This window comes from Triticum aestivum, chromosome 6A (assembly GCF_018294505.1).
Source record: "Triticum aestivum cultivar Chinese Spring chromosome 6A, IWGSC CS RefSeq v2.1, whole genome shotgun sequence".
NCBI lineage: Eukaryota > Viridiplantae > Streptophyta > Magnoliopsida > Poales > Poaceae > Triticum > Triticum aestivum.
This window is the reverse complement of record NC_057809.1, coordinates 109,656,892-109,676,303: the sequence shown is the minus strand read 5'-3', so window position 1 is coordinate 109,676,303 and position 19,412 is coordinate 109,656,892. Positions and strand designations below refer to the sequence as shown.

The following is a 19,412-nucleotide window of genomic DNA, read 5'->3' as shown; positions in this document are numbered from 1 at the left end:
TAGTTCAATCTCGTTACCGACAAGTCTCTTTACTCGTTCCGTAACACATCATCTCACAACTAACTCATTAGTTGCAATGCTTGCAAGGCTTATGTGATGTGCATTACCGAGAGGGCCCAAAGATACCTCTCCGACAATCGGAGTGACAAATCCTAATCTCGAAATACGCCAACCCAACATGTACCTTTGGAGACACCTGTAGAGCTAATAATTACATCACAACTGAAGACAAAGTTGTGAGAAGGTGTTAAATTAAAATTGATCCATGATTTCATTGGCAGCAACGTCCCCCCAGCTCTGCCTAAATCAACAAGGCATGTTGGGAAAAAAAGTAGCTGTCTGGAGCATGCAACATTCCGATCATTTTGTGCAGTTCCACTAAAATAGAGCTGAGTGTCCCTGTTCCAAAGATATCAAGTGTGATTACGATAATAGGGGACTGCTGATGAAACAATAAACACACAAATAGAAGCCGGTCACCTTTACGGTCTCTCTTAAGACTAACTAGTTGGAGAAGATTAGGCTCGGAGTTGGATGAGGAGGATAGAGCAAAACAATCTCCCTTTGTGCAGTCGCACTGAAATGTAGAGACGTTGCCCGTGTGACATTTTAGTACAACTGCACAAAACACTCTTAAGAAAAAAGTGATTTGTGCAGTTCACCAAAAGGTCACAATAGCAGCGAGGTGAAATGGATAACCCTGTTTGCAAAAAAAAGGTAGAAAGAAAACAATTACTGGCCAATAACAGTTGATGACACATGCGACGACAAAAAAGGAGCATATTCCTTGTCCTAAGGGAAGATAACAACACGGTTGTGTTTGTCTAAAACGGTATGAGGACGAGAATGCAATATGGAAAGTACGCCGGACGAGCTACGTTTTGGGCAAAGAACTATGGAAGATCCACATGCAACGACGTGGGAAAACGGGCAAAGGAGCAAGGCCGGAGGGGATACCTGGAGGACGTCGGGATGTAACTAGGTGAGCTGCGGCGGGCGGAATCTGCGAGCAGGTGGCGTAGGCCCTGCCGCGCCGGAGCTTGGTCAGAGAGAACGACGTGTACCGCAGATCGGGACGTGCTGCCTCGGCGACGTCGAACGGAGAAACGATGCACTTCCTTCCTTTCCCCCGGAGGACGGGATGCGGCCAAATCAGTGACCAACGGTGAGAGAGAGAGAGGCCACCGCACTCGCTTTCCCCTGGCGGACGGGATGCGGCCGGATCAGTGACCAACAGTGAGAGAGAGAGGCCACCGCACTCCCTTTCCCCTGGCGGACGGGATGCGGCCGGATCAGTGACCAACGGTGAGAGAGAGAGAGAGAGAGAGGCCACCGGAGCCTTGTGTGAGATACTCTGAAGAGCGGACTACCTTTTCCTCCATAAAAATTGTTTTATATTATGTGTACGTGCCATTGAGCGCTATAACTTTATTTAAAAATAATGCAGCAACGCGTCAAGTCGAACTTTGTTTCGTGCACGCGTGGTACACGACCTCCCTAGGTAAACAACCACTACAGGCGTTCAAATTAGCACGTGGGCTGCCATTTCATAAAGAAATGAGCTCCACCGTGTACCCGCGCGGGTGTGGCTGGGCACGAAGCGTGAGTACGTGCACGGTGCACCTATTCTCTTCTTGTATACGTACACCACCTACGTGGGGTTGTGTGAGAGAGATACAAACCTAGGGAGATATAGTGTGTGGGTTCTTGAGTTTTTTTTGGGGGGGGGGTCAATCAAAAAATTTAACATATGCAATGTGTGTGAAACAGAGTCCTGGATATAACATATATATAGAGGGGGCGATCCACGAGAAGAGAGTGGAGGTATCATCGGCTTGAGGTGTCTATAGAATCGAAGAGAGGGATGATGTGTGTGTGTGTGCACGCGCGATCGATAAAGAGTGTCATCGAATTTGTGTGTGCCCACGTCAAAGATATAGAGTGGCTGGCCTACTAGAATGTGAGATGGGACATGTGCAGTTTGTCTCTGTGGCATGGATACCTACCTGCAGCGCTCGACTATCGGTGTGTGGTGGGGGAAGAGGGAGGCCCAATTAACTATAGAGGTACAATGGCTGGTATATGTTTGGAGGAGGTACCTCATGTATTAAGGAGATCGATCTGCCTCATGTATTAAGGGAGATCGATCGGCATCCATGCATATGTGCAGGAGATGAATAAGGTTGGGAGAGAGACAGAGCTAGAGTGTTGGAGGGGGTGGTAGTGGAGTTGCTTCTAACAAATGGTGGGATAGGCTTGCTAGACAAACGGAGGGCACGTCCGCAATATCAATAAGAGAGGAGATGGCTGCTTGTTATCTGTGCACGTGCGTGTGAGAGACGGGTCAGGAGGCATGCACGAATGATGAGGGGGACGATGTGGCTGTGGTAAGCAGACGTAACTACATAGGAAGATCAATCGCCCTTTGTAAGAGAAAGGAGAGACATAACTTGTGAGGTACGTCGATCGATGGGGGGTAGTTAAAGTCGATCTAGGTATATGTTGGGAGATCGATCGGTATACATGCATGTGTGTGTTAGAAGCAAATGAGGCACGAGGAGAAGGATAGAGAGAGAGGGATGCATGTAGGAGGTGGTACGAGAGGCATACTATATCGAGGGGGAGGAGTGTGCGAGTACGAGAACGATGAAAAGAGTGGTGGGAGTGAGGCATGGACGGTGACAAGAGAAGAGGGGAAGCTTGTGTTTGTGCTAGGCACACCTGGCTAGAGAGGCATATCGATCGATGTGTGCCGTAAAGAAGGAGCTGGGGGGCCTACACACACCGTGGGTGAACGACCTAAAGTGAAAACACGAATTTGCGTGATGGAGCTAGAGAATGCTGAGGGAGGGTGAGAGGGATGCGGGCGTGTGCATGCACAAGAGAAAGTTAGCGCTAGCTACAAAGATAAGAGGGTTGTGTGGGTGTAAAAGACGAATAGAGATCATATATACTTCATTATAAAAAGCGAATTCGGATATTTGAAGAATTTATCATAGTGTTTAAAACCGACGGATGTGTGAATATATATAACGGTGATAAACATGGTGTGGTTATGAACATGGTATACTACATTTAATATATTTTATCTCTACTCTTATAAAAAACGGAGTTGTTGATGATGGTGTGCCTGCCATCCTGCATTATAGGCCGTCTGATTTATATCTGGCGGATAGCAAGGAAACTTTGATGGTTGAAGTTGGCAACAATCATGATTGTAGATTCTTATTGAAATAGAGAAACGAATTCAAATTTAGTTCGAATTGCAGCGGTAGTATAGACATTTGGAATGCACTAAAATGTTGGTATGAGTAGGTTACATGCATTATACAGCAAGCAAAAATTATAATCGGACATAACATGGATTCATACTCCCTCCTTCCATCTATATAGGGCGTAATGAGATTTTTAAGACCGCCTTTGACTATTGACAAGATTAATAGTACATGACATGCACAATGTGAAAATTATATCATTGAAAGAACCTTTCACAGACGAATTTAACGGTGTGCTTTGTGTAAGTTGCATGTCATATATCATTGCTCTAATATTTGGTCAAAGTTAGCATCGAAAAACGCATTAGGCCCTATATAGATGGAAGGAGGGAGTAGCTTTGAATAGCATTTGTATAGTAAAACGGGGCAAGACTCTCTCTTTGTGTGGTGTGAATAGTTTTATTTTTTTCGTTTTCTTTTTGGTTGAGGGAAGTGCGAATTGATTTGGTACGTACAAGTACAATATTACGACACGTTAGGCTTGTCCCTGAAATTCAACCCGCGTCTTGTTATATCCCGAAAATTCAGATATCGTGCTCCCAAAACTGGCGCCTTCACAACCCGCGCCTTGCTATCCCGAAATTACAACGCGCGCGAAAACTCCCTCCAGCTGCCAAATCCCGACACGCGAAATCCCCCTTCTAACCCTGAGCCGAAAGCGCCGCTAGTTCAAATCGGTGGGGGGTACTTTTGTAACACACCCTACATTTTGGACAAGCGTGTTCCTAAGTCATGCTTCACCCCCTCCCATCACCCCCTTTTCGCCATTCGAAATCCCAGGCCGCCATAACCTCTCCGCTCCAGCCGCGAAACCCCACCCTCCTCCGTCCGCCACGTCACCGCTGCCCAGCCGGAGCCTCTTCCCCGACGATGTCGTCCACTGCAACAGCTCGACGTCCCTCGTCCACCTCCCCAGATGAGGATCCGTCGTCCATCTCGTCGTCCCGCCGGTTCAGCCGCCCCGTCCTCCACCTCCAAGGAGCTGCTCCGACGATCGCCTCGTCTATCGCGGCTGCTCCATCCCCACAGCGCTGCCTTAACCTGCTCCACCGGAACCGCAACATCCTCACCGACTCCTCGGACGAAGCCGAGGCCTACTCGGCGCCACCAAAGAGGTTGTACACTCATTGCATCGCACCTTCTTATAACTCGACCTCCTGGCGCCGACGGTGCTCCATCCCGCACCCCCATGGAGCGGCTACCTTGAAGCCGGTGCTGCGGGCGACATCTCCACGGCCGCTCTCCATCAGTGCGAGGCCCCTTCGGCAGCGGCGTCCATACCAGCCGGATCTGTTGCTGCTGCTTCGGCTCTCGCTCGATCGCTCGCTCGCCCATTTGCTACTACTACTCTCCCCCTCGCTCGTGCTGCTGCTCTGCTCCGATTAAGCCACACTTCAGTCGACTGAATCGACTTTTAGGTCAGTCGATTTTCAGGGGTTGGGGGACTCGCCGGAGTTAAGGAAGAACCACCCGCAGTAGGGACGGGGGCTCGCCGGAGAGGTACCCCACTATCTATCTTAGGATTCAGGGTGGGGGAGGGGGGCCTAGAGGGCTGGCTGGGGCGGCGGTGGCGATTTGTTTCGGGGCGGCGAGGCAGCACTGGGGCCGGCAGTTCGGCCGATGGTGGCTGGCGGCTCAGGGGGGTGCAGGTTGAAGATGAACTGCAGGCCCTCCCTAAACTACATGTCAAGTGCCTCTCTGCTACCATTGCGTTCAGTTTCGACAGTAGCATTCAGATTCCACAGTAAATTTTAGTTTCGACAGTTAAGTTCAGAGTCAATAGTTTTTACCTCATCTGTTGTAGTCAGGTGGGTTTTGGTGATGTTAATTTTACATCCATTTTACATCATCTATTGGAAATGCTATTAGAATCCCACTTGAGATTGACGATGTCTGTCTTGTGCTGCTTTAGCCTTGACGTCTTACGGCTCACCGGAGCTGCTCCAACGACAGAACGATCCATCACAACAGAGCAGTGCCCTGGACGCCGTCTACAGATTCCTCAGATCTTCCTCCACACCTCCAACAGCCACCTCTGCCTCAACTGCTTCAGCGACCAACCCAATGATGCTGAGGTCGACACAGCTACGGCAAAGAGGTTGTACACTTGTTGCATCACTTATTACTATACATTCACGTCGATCCATTAGGGCTATTTTGGTTCAACGGAAAAACATCGATCCACTGGTTGTTACCATCACTCTAAATTTCTGCATGTTCTCCTTACATAATCTCACCATATTTTTTTCGTATGCATGTCAGATATTGTACACAGTCATGCTGAACATGTAGAGAAAAAGAGAAGAGTTTTGCGCGGCAATACAATGTCATGCAGACATCGCTCCATGGTGGGTTCAATGGCAAACCCTCCCCACCCCTCTCCAGATTGTAATCCAGAGGAAGATATCTGTTCTGAGGCGGATTCGGACGCCGCTGACCACTCCTATTTACCCCCAAGGTGTTTGCTCTACCTTGGCATGATGATGTTAGTCATATCATGCATATGTTGCCTTGCAGTGCCTACTTTTGACATCATATATGTCATCTGCTTAGTTTAGACATGTTCTGTAATGCCACCTGTTTAGTTTCTATATCATATATGGGAATTATGCAGTCTCATGTCTTTTAGCCAGCCATAATATATGTGAAATGTGCAATGCCATCCTGTTTAACCAGGCATCATATATTTGAATGATATCTTGCCCATCCTTTTCTTCATTACATTTCCATTTGTCGACAATGTTTGTACATTAAACTACTCTTCCTGTGAATCAGCCATTTGGGTGGGAGATGGAAAAATCTGGAGTGAAAACAAGGCCTTCAGAGCAGACAGTGCTACCTGTCGAAGCAGATCTCTTGTTGGGTCCCGATAGCTCCTCAGAGATGGATTCAGAGACAGATGACCAGTCCTATTCCCCCACTGAGGTGTATGCTCTAACTTGGCACGGTTATACTGCTCATATCATGCATACGGTGTCTTGCATTGCATAGTTTAGACATCATATACACAATATTCAACACCATGTTCTTAGTTCAGACATCATATCGAATGCCCTCTGTTTAGCATATAAATCATATATGTGAATTAAATGATGCGATCCTGATTACTTAGATAACATGTAGGTGAATTATGTCAGGCGATCCTGTTTAGTTATTCATCATATCTTTGAATTATGTTATGCTATGCTATCCAGTTTAGATAGACATCATATATGTGAAATTATGTCATGCTATCCGTTTTAGTTAAACAATATACATGTCAACTATTTCATGCCCTCTTTTTTCCACACTATCTATTGCATCTGTCTCTCATACAATGTCTGTACATTCAACTATGTTTCCTGTTTATCAGCCATTTGAATTGGAGCGGGTGATGCCAGTATCTAGCGGACTAAAAACACGGTCTTCAAATAAAACAGTGCTACCTCTTGGTGGAGATAGCACCCCGGTTGTACATGCACAAGAACCAGCCCTACCACACATAACCCAAACTCTCGCAGATTGTACCCCTACTACGATGGACAGAGAACCAGCTTCACCCAATCTAACCCCAACCCCAGCCGATAGTAACCCAGTTCCTGTTGACACAGCACCATCTCCACCACAGAGCTCCCAAACAAGAGCAGTTAGTAAGGCAGCTCCAGTGCCCAAAGGGCCAGTACTATCACGGCGAACCCCAACTCCACCAGTTAGTACGCCTATTCCTGTGGAGGAAGCACAACCAGCTAGTCGTAGTTTAGCATCTATCGCATTTGATGTTGTTAAATCGTATGTGCGTATCTTCCCATCTTGGAAATATTATACTGAAGATGAAGGAAAATGCCAGTTGCAGGTGTTTGTCCAGGAGTTATGTGTAAGTAATGTTATTCATGGCAATTACTTTGCTTTGTCCCATACATCCTACCTCCATGATGGTTATAATACAACAAATTTTCCCATTTTTCTCTATAGAGAAGGACCGATTTGGAAACTCAGGATGAGGTAACCTGTGCTAATACCTCTGCTATCTTCAAGAATGCTTGGTGGCAGTATCGGAATTACCTGAAGAAAACGTACTTCACCGGCAAAGAAACTCATCAAATTCCCTTACGTTCTCCTGAGACACATTTACTGGACGATGACTGGGAACGCCTTGTTCTGTACTGGTCCCGAACCAAGAATGTGGTAAGGTCTATGAGCTCATTTTCTATTTTTAAGTATTATATTCTTGCGTCTTACTGTACTCTGTTCATGTAGAACAAGTGCCTAAACCTGAAGAACAACTGTTCTAATTTAAGATTCCATTGCTACCATAGGACATAGATATATGTTTGTTTGATGCTTTTATTATGTACTAGTACTTGGCAATAGAAGACTTGGTAGTTTAATCCTGTCCACCTTACTAATGAACTGGTTCACCGAAATGAGTTTCATATACTAGTACATGCTAAACTTGTTATGTGTCTGCTTGTTTCTTCTTTTAGAATGCTGACAGAATATTGGGGAAGAGTGCCTTATTAAGCAACGGTAAAGGAAGTAATGCAGATAAGGTTCAGGATAGTGACACATCCTGTCTTGGTTTAGTGTTGGAGTTACTGGCCACTACCGCTTGCACAAGCTATTCAAACTCACTGTCTGAATCAGTTCGGTTTGTTGAGTCTCAACTACAAGCTGAAAGACATCGATCAGCTGTGCTGCGACAAGAAGCGGAAGGACTGCGGAAGTCCCTGGAGCATTCAGATGCATACTTTCTGGTGCAACAGCAAGCGTTGGAGGATTTTAGCGCCAAACAGGACAAAGCTAATCAGCTTGCTAAGCTTATTGCCAGCATGGTGGATACCCAGGATAACGTTTCTTGAGCTCTTCTGAAGTTGTTTCAGTTATGCTCTTGTTTTGCTGCCGCGTTTATTTGCACTGGTGGCCAATTTTGACGGCCAGTGTATATGATATGCTGCTTTGTTCCCTATATTTGCACTGGTGGCGAACTTTGATGCCCAGTGGATGTAATATGTGTAATAGCCGTGATAGCCTAGCGTTAGTTGCTTGCTTATTTATTTCCTTGTTGTCTTGTTTATTTGTTTGCTTGTAGTCATTGCAGTTCTTTTTCCGCGGTTAACTAGTGGCTGCAATAACCTATTTTTTAAAACTAGGCCACAATAACCATGGGCTAATATTTACTGTAGTGACACTGGGCCTCCTACGGGCCGTAGAAATAGTGGGCCTTTTACGGGCCGTAGAAACAGTAGGCCTTCTACGGGCCGTAGAAACAATGGGCCTTCTACGGGCCGTATCATCAATGGGCCTTATACGGGCCGTATGATCGATTGGCCAAACATGGGCCAATAACAGGCCGCATTATGGCCGTAAACGGTCTAGAGTTGGAATCGTCCGTTCATGGGCCGACCGTAACGGGCCATCGTTAATAGGCCGTATTTGATGACGCTATGAAAACGGCCCACAAACGGGCCGACTGTAACCACGGGCTGAATTTGGCCCACAAGCAGAAAATGACAGTAACGGGCCGTAAGTAAACGAATGCTGGAAATGAGCCCAAGAATAAATGGGCTCTGAGAAGGCCGAAAGATAACATGGGCTGGAAACGGCCCAACGGAATAACGGGCCGTTAATGGGTATAAAGTGATACACTGTTCATTACGGGCCAGTTTCACCACGGGCCGTTAATGGGTGTAAAGTGATACACTATTCATTACGGGTCAGTTTCACCACGGGCCGTTAATAGGCCAAGAGTTACATAGGGCCTCATATGGGCCGAAAGACGTCATGGGCCATACATGGGCCAGAAGTGAAAACGGGCTGGAATCATATTGGATGGCCCAGATGACGCTACTGGGCCTAATTCGGATAGGGCGTAACGGGCCTTGGGTTAGCGGGCTGTAAATGGGCTATATGCGAATAGGCCGTTAACAGGCTTTCCATGGGCCGGCCCGCCAACTTTTGACCAAGTCAAACGGGCCGGCCTTTTCACAGGAATGGGCCTCTGTTGGGTCGTGCCACGTGTCGACGTATCATAGGCGCCTATCTGACCAACTGACGAACTGACACGTGTTTCGTCCGGCCAATAAGAATTTTACACGTGGAAATTTCCCATTGGTCGGGGCTGTTAACAGGTTATCGGATCCAAAACCCGACCCGATAGCTTAACGGCGTTCCTTTACGGTGGATGCCACGTGTCGGTCACCCTTGACGAAAGCACTTATGTGACGCGCGATTTATCGTCATGGAAGTGGACACTTCCGTGATGATAATTTTGGTAATGTCATGGAACACTTCTACGACAGCACAGGTATGACTATCTTGGCTCCTACATGCATGACAAAAAAAGCGAACTACTGTGACAAACACGTATCATCACGGAAGTCTATTTTTTTGTAGTGTGTGTTGTCATCCTATGATGTTTTGAGTGGATATCCTTTGTCTTTGGGTTGATTGATGATCTAGATTGGTATGAGTTGTATGTTTTATTTTGGTGCTGTCCTATTGTGTCCTCCGTGTCGTGCAAGCGTGAGGGATTCTCGCTGTAGGGTGTTGCAATACGTTCATGATTCACTTATAGTGGGTTGCTTGAGTGAGAGAAGCATAAACCTGAGTAAGGGGATTGTTGCATATGGGATAAAGGGGACTTGATGCTTTAATGCTATGGTTGGGTTTTACCTTAATGATCTTTAGTAGTTGCAGATGCTTGCTAGAGTTCCAATCATAAGTGCATATGATCCAAGAAGAGAAAGTATGTTAGCTTATGCATCTCCCTCATGTGAAATTGCAATGACAACTATCGGTCTTGTTAACAATTGCCTAGGACAATTTCGCACACGGACCCATCATTATTCCACACTCGCTATTTATAATATTTAGTAATATATTCTAACTTTATGATAACATCACCTACTTTCATATTTTAGCTCTTCGATACCATGCAAAGTTATCCTCTTCATACCCACAACGTAGTTTTATTTCTCGTTTCTAGTTGGAAGCAAACGTTCGGTGTATGTAGAGTCGTATCAGTGGAAGATAGGACTTGAGAGAATATTGATCTTACCTTTAGCTCCTTGTGGGTTCGACACTCCATACTTATCACTTCCACCTTTGGGAATTGCTACGATGATTCCCTGCACTTGGGGATTATCAGGGACCACGTACTTCTTCGGCGGCATGGCGGCCGGCGCAGAGGGGGAGCAGGAGAAGATTGGTGGGAGGAATGGAAAGAATGAGAGAGAAGCTGGGGATAAAGCGGGAAGAAACGGCGGGAAAAGGCCCTCCTCTCGCCGACAGAGCGGCCCCATGCGTCCTTTTCGCTTGTGTCGGCGCCCCCCAGTGTGTCGGGTTCGGCTCGGGTGCGCCGGCTGTTATTTCGGCCCAACTTGGCGAAAACGGACTCCTGAGGGCGCGACTGGGCCGATTTTCGCCCACCGGCGCTAAAAAATCACCGGGGGGGAGGGGCTGTTGGGGGCGCGGCTGGAGATGCTCTTAGTTTGCAATATGCAGATGACACTATCCTTTTCTTGGATGCTTTTGTGGACCATACTAGGAATTTGAAACCAGGGCCGACCCATAGATATATGGGGCCCAGGGGCAAGACAGCAATAAGGGGCCCTTGTTTACTCAAAAGCTCAAAATATTTTATATTTCAAAAGCAAAGTAATATCCAGTACATAGCTTCTTAAATTGGACTCTAAAACTGATAGGACAATATATTTATCGATCAAGTGAACTAATGAAATGATGTAGTTCGGCAAAAGCTCGCTCCACAATAGCTTGTATTCCTAAATTTGAATGGAGATTTCATCTCTCAGCTGGTTGTTCTTCAACACTTACTATGGCCAATTGATTCTAGGGGATCTCTAGAAGAACTACCAAGTCTGGAAAATTTGTCAAGTGATCCTTTTAGGGATCTTACCTCTTCATCTATTTGCTTTTTTCTCTTCCTTTTGTTAGTACCAGATAAATACTTTCTAGAGGACATGTCACTAAACAAGAACAAGCAACATAAAATGATTAAAACAAGGAACAAAAGCACCTGAATGTGGATGTAGGTGGCCAAATCAGCAGATCCGCAGGTTGAAGTTAGCATGAACGAGAACAGAACACCATGAACTGAATAATTTGCCCCCCTTCTCTAGTTCGGCAGCTCTCCTAATCTCCTGACTGCCGAGCACTCACACTTAGATCCACTGAAGTCTGAAGAGTAGAAAATAAGAAGAAGAAATGTGGAGTCGTTGGAGGGCACATCTATTTAATTGAAAGGAGGAACAAGATTATGGGGAGGAAGAAAAGAAGAACATGTACTGTCTCCAAGTCCCAACATCTAGCTGATGGGGAACAAGCGGAACATAGAAGAAGGAAGGAGAGTCGATTTGCGCCTTTAGTCCCCATTAATGGCCGGCGGCGATCTAGGAATCAGAGACGCACGGGAACGGTGGCGCTGTTTTTGGAGTCTGGGATTTGCGGAAGAGGAGTCGATCAGCATGGGAAAGAGCGACGCTGAACGGGCCCTTTTTACTCTCGCTGTTTTTCTGGGCTTCCTAGTACTATAGAGGAAATAATACCTAGGCTGGGGCCCCTGCCTGCCGGGGGCCCAGGGCGGGAGCCCCGTTTGCCCGGCCTATGGGCCGGCCCTGTTTGAAACAGATTTTATATTTCTTTGAGAAACTATCTAGGTGAAGATTAATTTCCATAAAAGTGACCTTCATACTGTCCATGTGGAAGAACTCGCTAATTGTTTTCTTCAGATTTTCTGTTGTCAGATTGGTTCTTTTCCTTTTAGGTACTTGTGTGTTCCTTTGCATTTCAAAAGGTTGAGGAGGGAGGATACTCAACACATTATAGATAGGACTATTAAGAATATTTTTGGCTGGCTTGGCAGGAATTTATACTACAGGGGTAAGCTTAATTTGCTTACTACTTGTATTGCCAGTATTCTTACTTATCTCATGTCCATGATTAAGTTTCCTAAACGGACCATTGAAGCCATGACTTCTCAGATGACTCATTTCTTTTGGGACAATGTTGGGGATGAACAGAAGTACCATCTTGCAAACTGGGGGCTTATCTCTAGATTTTTTTGGGTGGTATGAGGTCCCTAATCCTAGGGATTTAACATGGCTTTATTAGCCTCTTGGAGCAAAAGAATTTTTGATAACCGGCCAAGTGACTGGAATAAGTGCACTACTGATAAACCTAATATTCTTTGGGCTAAACCTGGTTTGGGTTCTCCTTTTTGGAAATGTATATCTTGGGCCTTTTCTGCTGCTAAAACATTTTGTAGATGGAAGCTGGGTAATGAACAGAAAGTTGCCTTCTGGCAAGAAATATGGTTGGGTGATTGTTCACTCAAAACTCAGTTATGAGATCTGTTTGATTTGCTAGCAATAAGATGTTTCAGTTGTCCAAGTATGGGATGGTGTAGTTGTAAAATTAACTTTCAGGAGATGTGTTAATGAACAAACTCTCAATAGTTGATTTGAGTTAATTTCTCGGGTGAAACCAATTGTTCTATCTTCTGAAGCTGATATTTCTTGTTTGGTCCCTTGATCCTTCTGGCACATACTCTGTGAAATGCTTGTACAAGCTAATCAATTTTGATAGGATATCTTCTAATCATACAGAATGTATTTGAAAAATTAAGACCCCGCCAAATATTCATATTTTTCTCTGGCTCATCTTACATAATACTAGAAGTCTAACTAGAGATATCTAGTTAAACGGCGCCATGTGGCTGATCCTACTTGTGTATTCTGCAATGAATTGGAAACTATTCAACACTTATTCTTTGATTGCATTGTTGCAAAAAAAAATACTTGGAAGGTGGTGGTTGGTGTACTTGATATTCCAATTCCCTGTTCTTTTGATTCCTTAGCTATGTTTCGGCAACAAAAGAAGCAGGCTACTGTCATCAACATGGTTACGACTGCTACCTTGTGGAGCTTATGGTTGCTTCGCAATGATTTTGTTTCTCAGGGTCGAACGTTACAAAGCAAGAAATGCAACCTGGGTTTGGTAGGAGCGTTTGTTGATCAATGGAAAGTGTTGTGCGCAGATGCTCAAGCTACTATGCTCATGAAATGCCTGCGGCTGCTCGATCATCACCGTGGGGAGCTCCTTAGGATCACTTGGAGATGTCCAGTTGGTGTTTAATAGGTTATATGGTACTCTAGTAGCTTGTGTTCCGCTGTTTATCTCTGTTAAGTTGTAATAAGTCCGCCGCAACTACTTTCTGGTTGCGACGGAGAGCTGTTGAATGATGGTTACACTGTTTGCCTCTGCTTTTAATAAAAGTTGGGACGGCGGGTAACCACTTTGATTCAAAAAATAAATAAATAAACTTGCAAGGGGGAAACGCAAAAGTAAAAGGATAGTAAATGTCTCATGAAAGTATTTTGTATTGCAAAATCATTGTAGGCAATTTGTAGTTTTGGGTGACAAGATTTGTGGTTTGGAAAGGAAAACAATAAGAAAAAGAGTTCGAGAAGTTCAAAGGAGATGGTAAATATCTCAAGAAAGTGAGCTGGATGTCCACCGGCAGAAACCAATCGTACCCCTGTTTTACTCCCCGGCAGCATCAACCAAGCAATACATAAATGTTGTCTCTAGCTAGCTAGGGTTAGAGTTTGTTCAAATGCCATGTAACCCTGTAAACCGGTGTGATGTAGGTAAAGGGAATGCAGAAAATCAAACATAAGAATGTTTGACTTTGGATAAAATGAATATGACTTAGATTTTCAGACGAATGGAGTAATGCCCCAAAATTCTAAATTATATATTAACAGAAACACTGCAAAAATACAAAAGTTTAAATGAAAGACGTGACCGAGGCAATATACTCGACAAGTCTCACAAGTTCTACAACACTTGTCGATCAGTCAATGCCACCAATGCAGAATCACAACCAACAAAAATCTTGTCGGTAAAACCACAATCATCTACCAGGAAGCCGGACAACAATGCTCATATTACAAAGGCCATGGGAGCAAATCTTCAACTACAAATTAGTATGGTGGCATTCTACCTATCAACTAGACGTTGCTTTCCCCAGCCATCGTGGAAGCCTCAGTGAAGGCTTGATTCCCAGCTTAGTCAGGAAGATTGTGTAAATTATATGCAGTATGAAGACAAAGAATCCAGAATTGAGCAGAACCTGCCAAAGAAAGGCAAGTTACTTTCTGAACCAGCTCATCCTATAAGTGTAATTTGGCAGCTTAAAAATTACCAGTGTCCCAAAGATAACATATATTGCATCCATGGATGGAATCGTGTTCACACCAGCCGCCGCCAGAATGTACGTCAAGGAGGCATGTATGTTAACGGTTATCTGAAATGAGTAGAAGTTAAAGAAGATACCCCCACCCCCCTCCAATCATACTGTCTAATAGTGTTGAGTAGGCATACCAACTGAAAAATATTTTCTCGTATCAAGAACGATGTCACTAACACATATCCACAAGCTCCCACTGCACGTATCTGCAAAGCAAGCTGTCAGCTGACATTCAATTTAAGGACTAAAAGTAAGAGTAGCACCACTCGTGTGCCCGCTATGTACCAGGTGGTGTGGAAAGAAGTGTGTGTTTAAGTTATGACAAGTGGGGCCAGTGGGCCGTTTTAGTGTGTGTTGGCGATATTAGCCCGTCTTTCAGGAACGATAGGAACAAAGCTCTGAATTCTCCTCCAACTTCTCCCTTGTTCTTTTCTGCTTCTTGATCAAGTCAGGCGAACTGAGAGAGATCTCACGTCGACAATCACAACCGGCAAGAATTTAGTTCCTAAGAAAATCTGGATCTTTGTATCCATTTCTCATTGTATTTGTTATTAGCAAAACTGGCTGTTTACTTATTTCCACTCAACGATCCTGAATCCTGATATTAGGTGGACCTATCAACTACCTTCTTTCTCCTCAAGGGAACATGAGCTTATGCACCAGACTCTTCCACCTCTACTCTCCTATTATGAGGAAGTTTCGTTGGGTGAAATTAGACATCATCTAAAGTTAAGAAGAAACATGAACTGGCAATGTGTTGCCTTCCTGAAATGATAGCAATTGCAATTTGCTATTTCATATGTTAAACATAATGAAAACAACGTAAGCATTTTTGGTGTTGGTTTTAATTTGCTTGGTAATTTTGTGACAGAACAGCACAAAGGTAACCATTTATCTAAGAGGCGTACAAGAAATAATACAGAGATTTGCAACTATTAGCAATCGTGAACTAGACATTCTGATTCACATTTTCATATAGAAACTACATGGTAATGTTGTCAAGTTCCAATCCAAAGCTATGAGGTTCATGTGCAATCCATACATGATCAGAAATACATCTATAGATATGAAATACCAATTGAGAAAAGATATTTACAATTGCGCAGATTATGATGGAAACAATCCAATTGGTCTCCAACCTGATGATAGAGGAGGGAAAAAATGTTACTATTACTCAAAGTCAATATAAATCGACTGGAAGCTACAGCTGCATACATGCACCTCTGATGCAGATATATCATTAACTTTAAGTGACACAGGCCAAAGGTGAAAGCGAAAGCTTCACCTTTTAACCTTTGTATTCCTCACCTCCACATAGTACCCATGGATAGACCAACTACTCCATGCATAAGCTGCAGGAAAACAAGGCCAATGAATGTAAGACTGTCTTCAGTCATAACGGATGAATGCAGGGTTCTTTAAATCTTTCAAGTCCCAAAGAAGACACAACGAAAATGAACCAATATACACAGAGAAGCTAAGGGGGAAAACATGGTAAATTTACCAACAACACCAAAATGAAGTACTAAAATGAAAAATGGAATACTGTAGTTAGATGATTGGTAACCCTTCCTGTCATAGCTTGAAGTCTCTAGTTAAATAATTTCTTTCGCTCAGAATATTGATTTCTTTTAGCGCTAAGATAGACTGATTTTTTGTTCTGGAAAATGGAGCTGGTGTTCATTTCAATGACAATGATGTTGAAGTCCCCGTTTCAACACTCAAATTGCAGCACCAACACCCATTAGTTTGAAGGTGCATATGTGAGTTGCCAACTTTAGATGTTTCGAACCAAGCACATGCCGTTGGTACAAGTATGATATGAATCATGTCACAAAAGAGATACTTACCAGATAAGTCAACGCTTTGACAGGGCCAGACAATGTGAAGAGCAGTAAAACAGTAGCCACCTGATGAGGCAATGCCATAAATAAACCAAAATAAAATGCATCAAAGCTATATATGCCAGGTGAACCATTTGATCAGACTTTACCATAGTTTTCCTGCCGGCTTCTAATCCCCATCTTAAGGAGGAGATGACTATTGGCAACGGAAAAAAACAGCTGAAGTAATTCTGCATCAGCAAACGAAGACAGCAGTGTCATGTACCCATCAACAGTGGAATGAATGAACAGATAGAAAGACAAGTGGGAGCAGAAAAGCATGGCAGACCTCGATGGCGAGGGAGTTGCTGAGGAAGTAGGCGAGACCGGCAACGGATGCGAACATGGCGCACTCGACGAGCCGCCGCGTCTTGGTGAGCGCCTCGTGCAGGTCCGCGCCTTCCTCGTCCCCATCCGCGCCCCGCCGTTCCTCTCCGGAGGCGGCTCCGCTGACGGCGGCCTGAAGCGGAGGGTTTCGAGCTCGGGGCGCGGTGACGGCGGATGGAAAGGGTGGCCTTGGGAGCGGAGAGGCGGCCAACCGGCGGGGGAGGGTGGGGTGGGATGGCGGCGGAGAGAAGTGGGGGCAAGGATGGAGGCCAAGGCGAAGCATAGCACCCCCTATCCCCAATCTGTGCTCTCGGGCAGTGGCGGGGCCAGGGTTGAGTGTTGGCCGGAGCGGAGTCGGAGAGGCAGGGGCCGGCGTCCGGTGGCAGCACCGCAGCAGCACGGCGGCCGGGGCGGACTGGAGGCTGGGCTCGCGCGGATGTCGGGACCGCCAGGAGGAAGAAGATACGGCCACCACTGAAGATGATATTCTGAAGAATGGGTGTCATGTGATTCAGTTATCCAACGGCTTAGAAAGAAGGAATCCAACGGCTGAGATCACTCGCAGAGGAAGCACCTGGGTTTGTATGCGGCCAAAATCACTGTTTTGACCTTGTCAGAAAACTTAGGGCGTGTTTGGTTTAAGTTGTGAAGAGTACCTGCATGGCATACACTTCTCAACCCAGTCTGGTTGAGCAAAAACAGGCTCTAATGCGTCATCTACAAGTTGTTTGGTTGCCTGCATCTAGGGTCCCTGCATTAGGTAATACGTAAGTGCACTTTGTTTGGTTGTCTGCATGGCCCAAGCGGCACATGGACATGGTGTTTAGTTGCACGCATGAGGTATGATTAAGAGTTAGCCCTTGCACTTAGCACACATGGTTAAGAGCTAGCAGAGAAAGGGGGGAAGAAATGCAGTGTGCGTCGGAGCATGGCGACTGCGGTGGATAGTGGTCGTGGCGTCATGTTCGACATGACGAGCATGGAGCCGTGGGCGAGCGACCCCGTCGGCGGCACGACAAGCGACACCGTCGGCGAACTAGTTGTGATGCTCGCGCAAAGACAGTCGACAGAGAAGGAGAATGCAGTGCTCGCGTCATGGTATCGTCAGTGCAGTGGACGAGAGAGGAGGCCGAGATGATCGACGCCGGAAACGACTCCAGTGTAGTAGGGCGAGAGAGAGAGTGGAGGCCAAGATGACCGACCTCGTCTGCGGCGCGGCGAACTGCATGGTGCATAGAGGCAGATGACACAAGAAAGCAGTGTGCGCGCCATTGCAGCGTCACTGCAGTACGAGGACGACAGAGTAGGCCGAGATGAGCGACGCCGGAAACGACTCTAGTGTAGTAGGATGTGGGCAAGGAGATCAAGGAAAAGGGCTTTCGTGTCTAGATGGGCAAATAGGAGGGCTCTGAGCAGAGGACAAAGAAGCTCGACATGACGACGTTAGTGCAGTAGACTGCTGTTCAAAGAGAGATAAAGATACGATCATCGAAACCAAAAACTTACAACACGAATGTTGGGAGGAACTGCGAGATTAGGCTGCTGGTCAAAGAAAATTTTAAATGATCAATTGTGCGCGACGAATCTGACAAAATTCGTTCAGAATAGCTTCAAACGGGAACACGAAATTAAGAACTTATGGCCGACTAAATTACAAACCGATCGCCTGAATAAAACCGTAGCATCGAGGTGCATCTTTTTCGTGTGGAGCTTACCTCAAATCAAAGCACCATTATGTAGATCAGAGGGACAAGGAAGAGAGGAGGTTACATAGAAGCTTACTTGAGGTTGAAGAAGACCTCATATAATCACCTTGCATCCATCCAGTCTTCACTCGTGTAGTTCGCTTGCACTCGCCTCGGCCTGACTCGCAAGAAACTTCTGAGCGTTTCCAGCGAGTCAGGCCCAAAGATGCTTTATGTTTCATGCTATACAGGTCCAACAGTATAGGTAACCAAATAGGCCGGATTCTTCCCGCACGGGCCTAATGAAAGTGTATGCAGACAACTAAACACATTCTTAAACACAAAATAAACTCCTCCAAATTTTTTTTTTACTATCTGACCCTTTTCAAAAACACCACAAATCGTGATGTTTCTGCCCTCCATAGAAACGTCGAACCATCTCGCGCTACTGTCCTGCGAAAGTGGCAGTTCGAAACGCCAAACTGTGCTGCGTTTTCACAAACGCCATAGCCCATGGCGTTACCGGCCAACGTAGAAACGTCATGTCTGATGGCGTTAGTGGAGCAAACTGCTACCACTATGTTGACTACTCTATAGCTGTACAAATATACAGAGAGTGTGTGTGTACAGCAGGAACAACCACTACTCAACTACCTCCGAACGTTACTCCTCTAGCTAAGCACATACAAGATACAGCCATGCAACATGAGACTCGGGCTTCTAGGTATATTCAAACAAAGGGCGAGATGGATCCCCTCCCTCCCTCCTCCCTCGCCTCCTCCTCCCCCTCCTCCTCTCCTTGCCCTAGCCGTCCCGCTCCCCGCCCTGACCCGCTGGCTGGTGCCCGGTCATCCCCCTCTCCGCTTGCAGGTGCTCTCTCTCTCCCCTCCCCTGGCTCCCCGCGGGTGGGGTTCTCGCCTCTGTCTTCACCGCTGCCGGTGCTCGGATCTCGTTTATGGGCCCTTGCGTCTGATGAGGAGGATTCGCGGTCGTC

General features: G+C 45.9%; 1 protein-coding gene across 1 annotated transcript; it reads right to left on the bottom strand.

Moving 5' to 3' along the window:
- Nucleotides 1-14,004: 14,004 nt before the first annotated feature.
- LOC123129521 (uncharacterized) lies at nucleotides 14,005-17,475 on the bottom strand. Its single transcript, XM_044549657.1, has 9 exons — nucleotides 17,390-17,475; nucleotides 16,696-17,221; nucleotides 16,517-16,597; nucleotides 16,374-16,433; nucleotides 15,832-15,875; nucleotides 15,620-15,662; nucleotides 14,658-14,729; nucleotides 14,479-14,580; nucleotides 14,005-14,406 (listed from the first exon to the last, which is right to left on the bottom strand). The coding sequence occupies exons 1-9, from the start codon at nucleotides 17,473-17,475 to the stop codon at nucleotides 14,281-14,283; spliced, it is 1,140 nt and encodes a 379-aa protein (XP_044405592.1). The 3' UTR covers nucleotides 14,005-14,280.
- Between the last annotated feature and the right edge of the window lie 1,937 nt (nucleotides 17,476-19,412).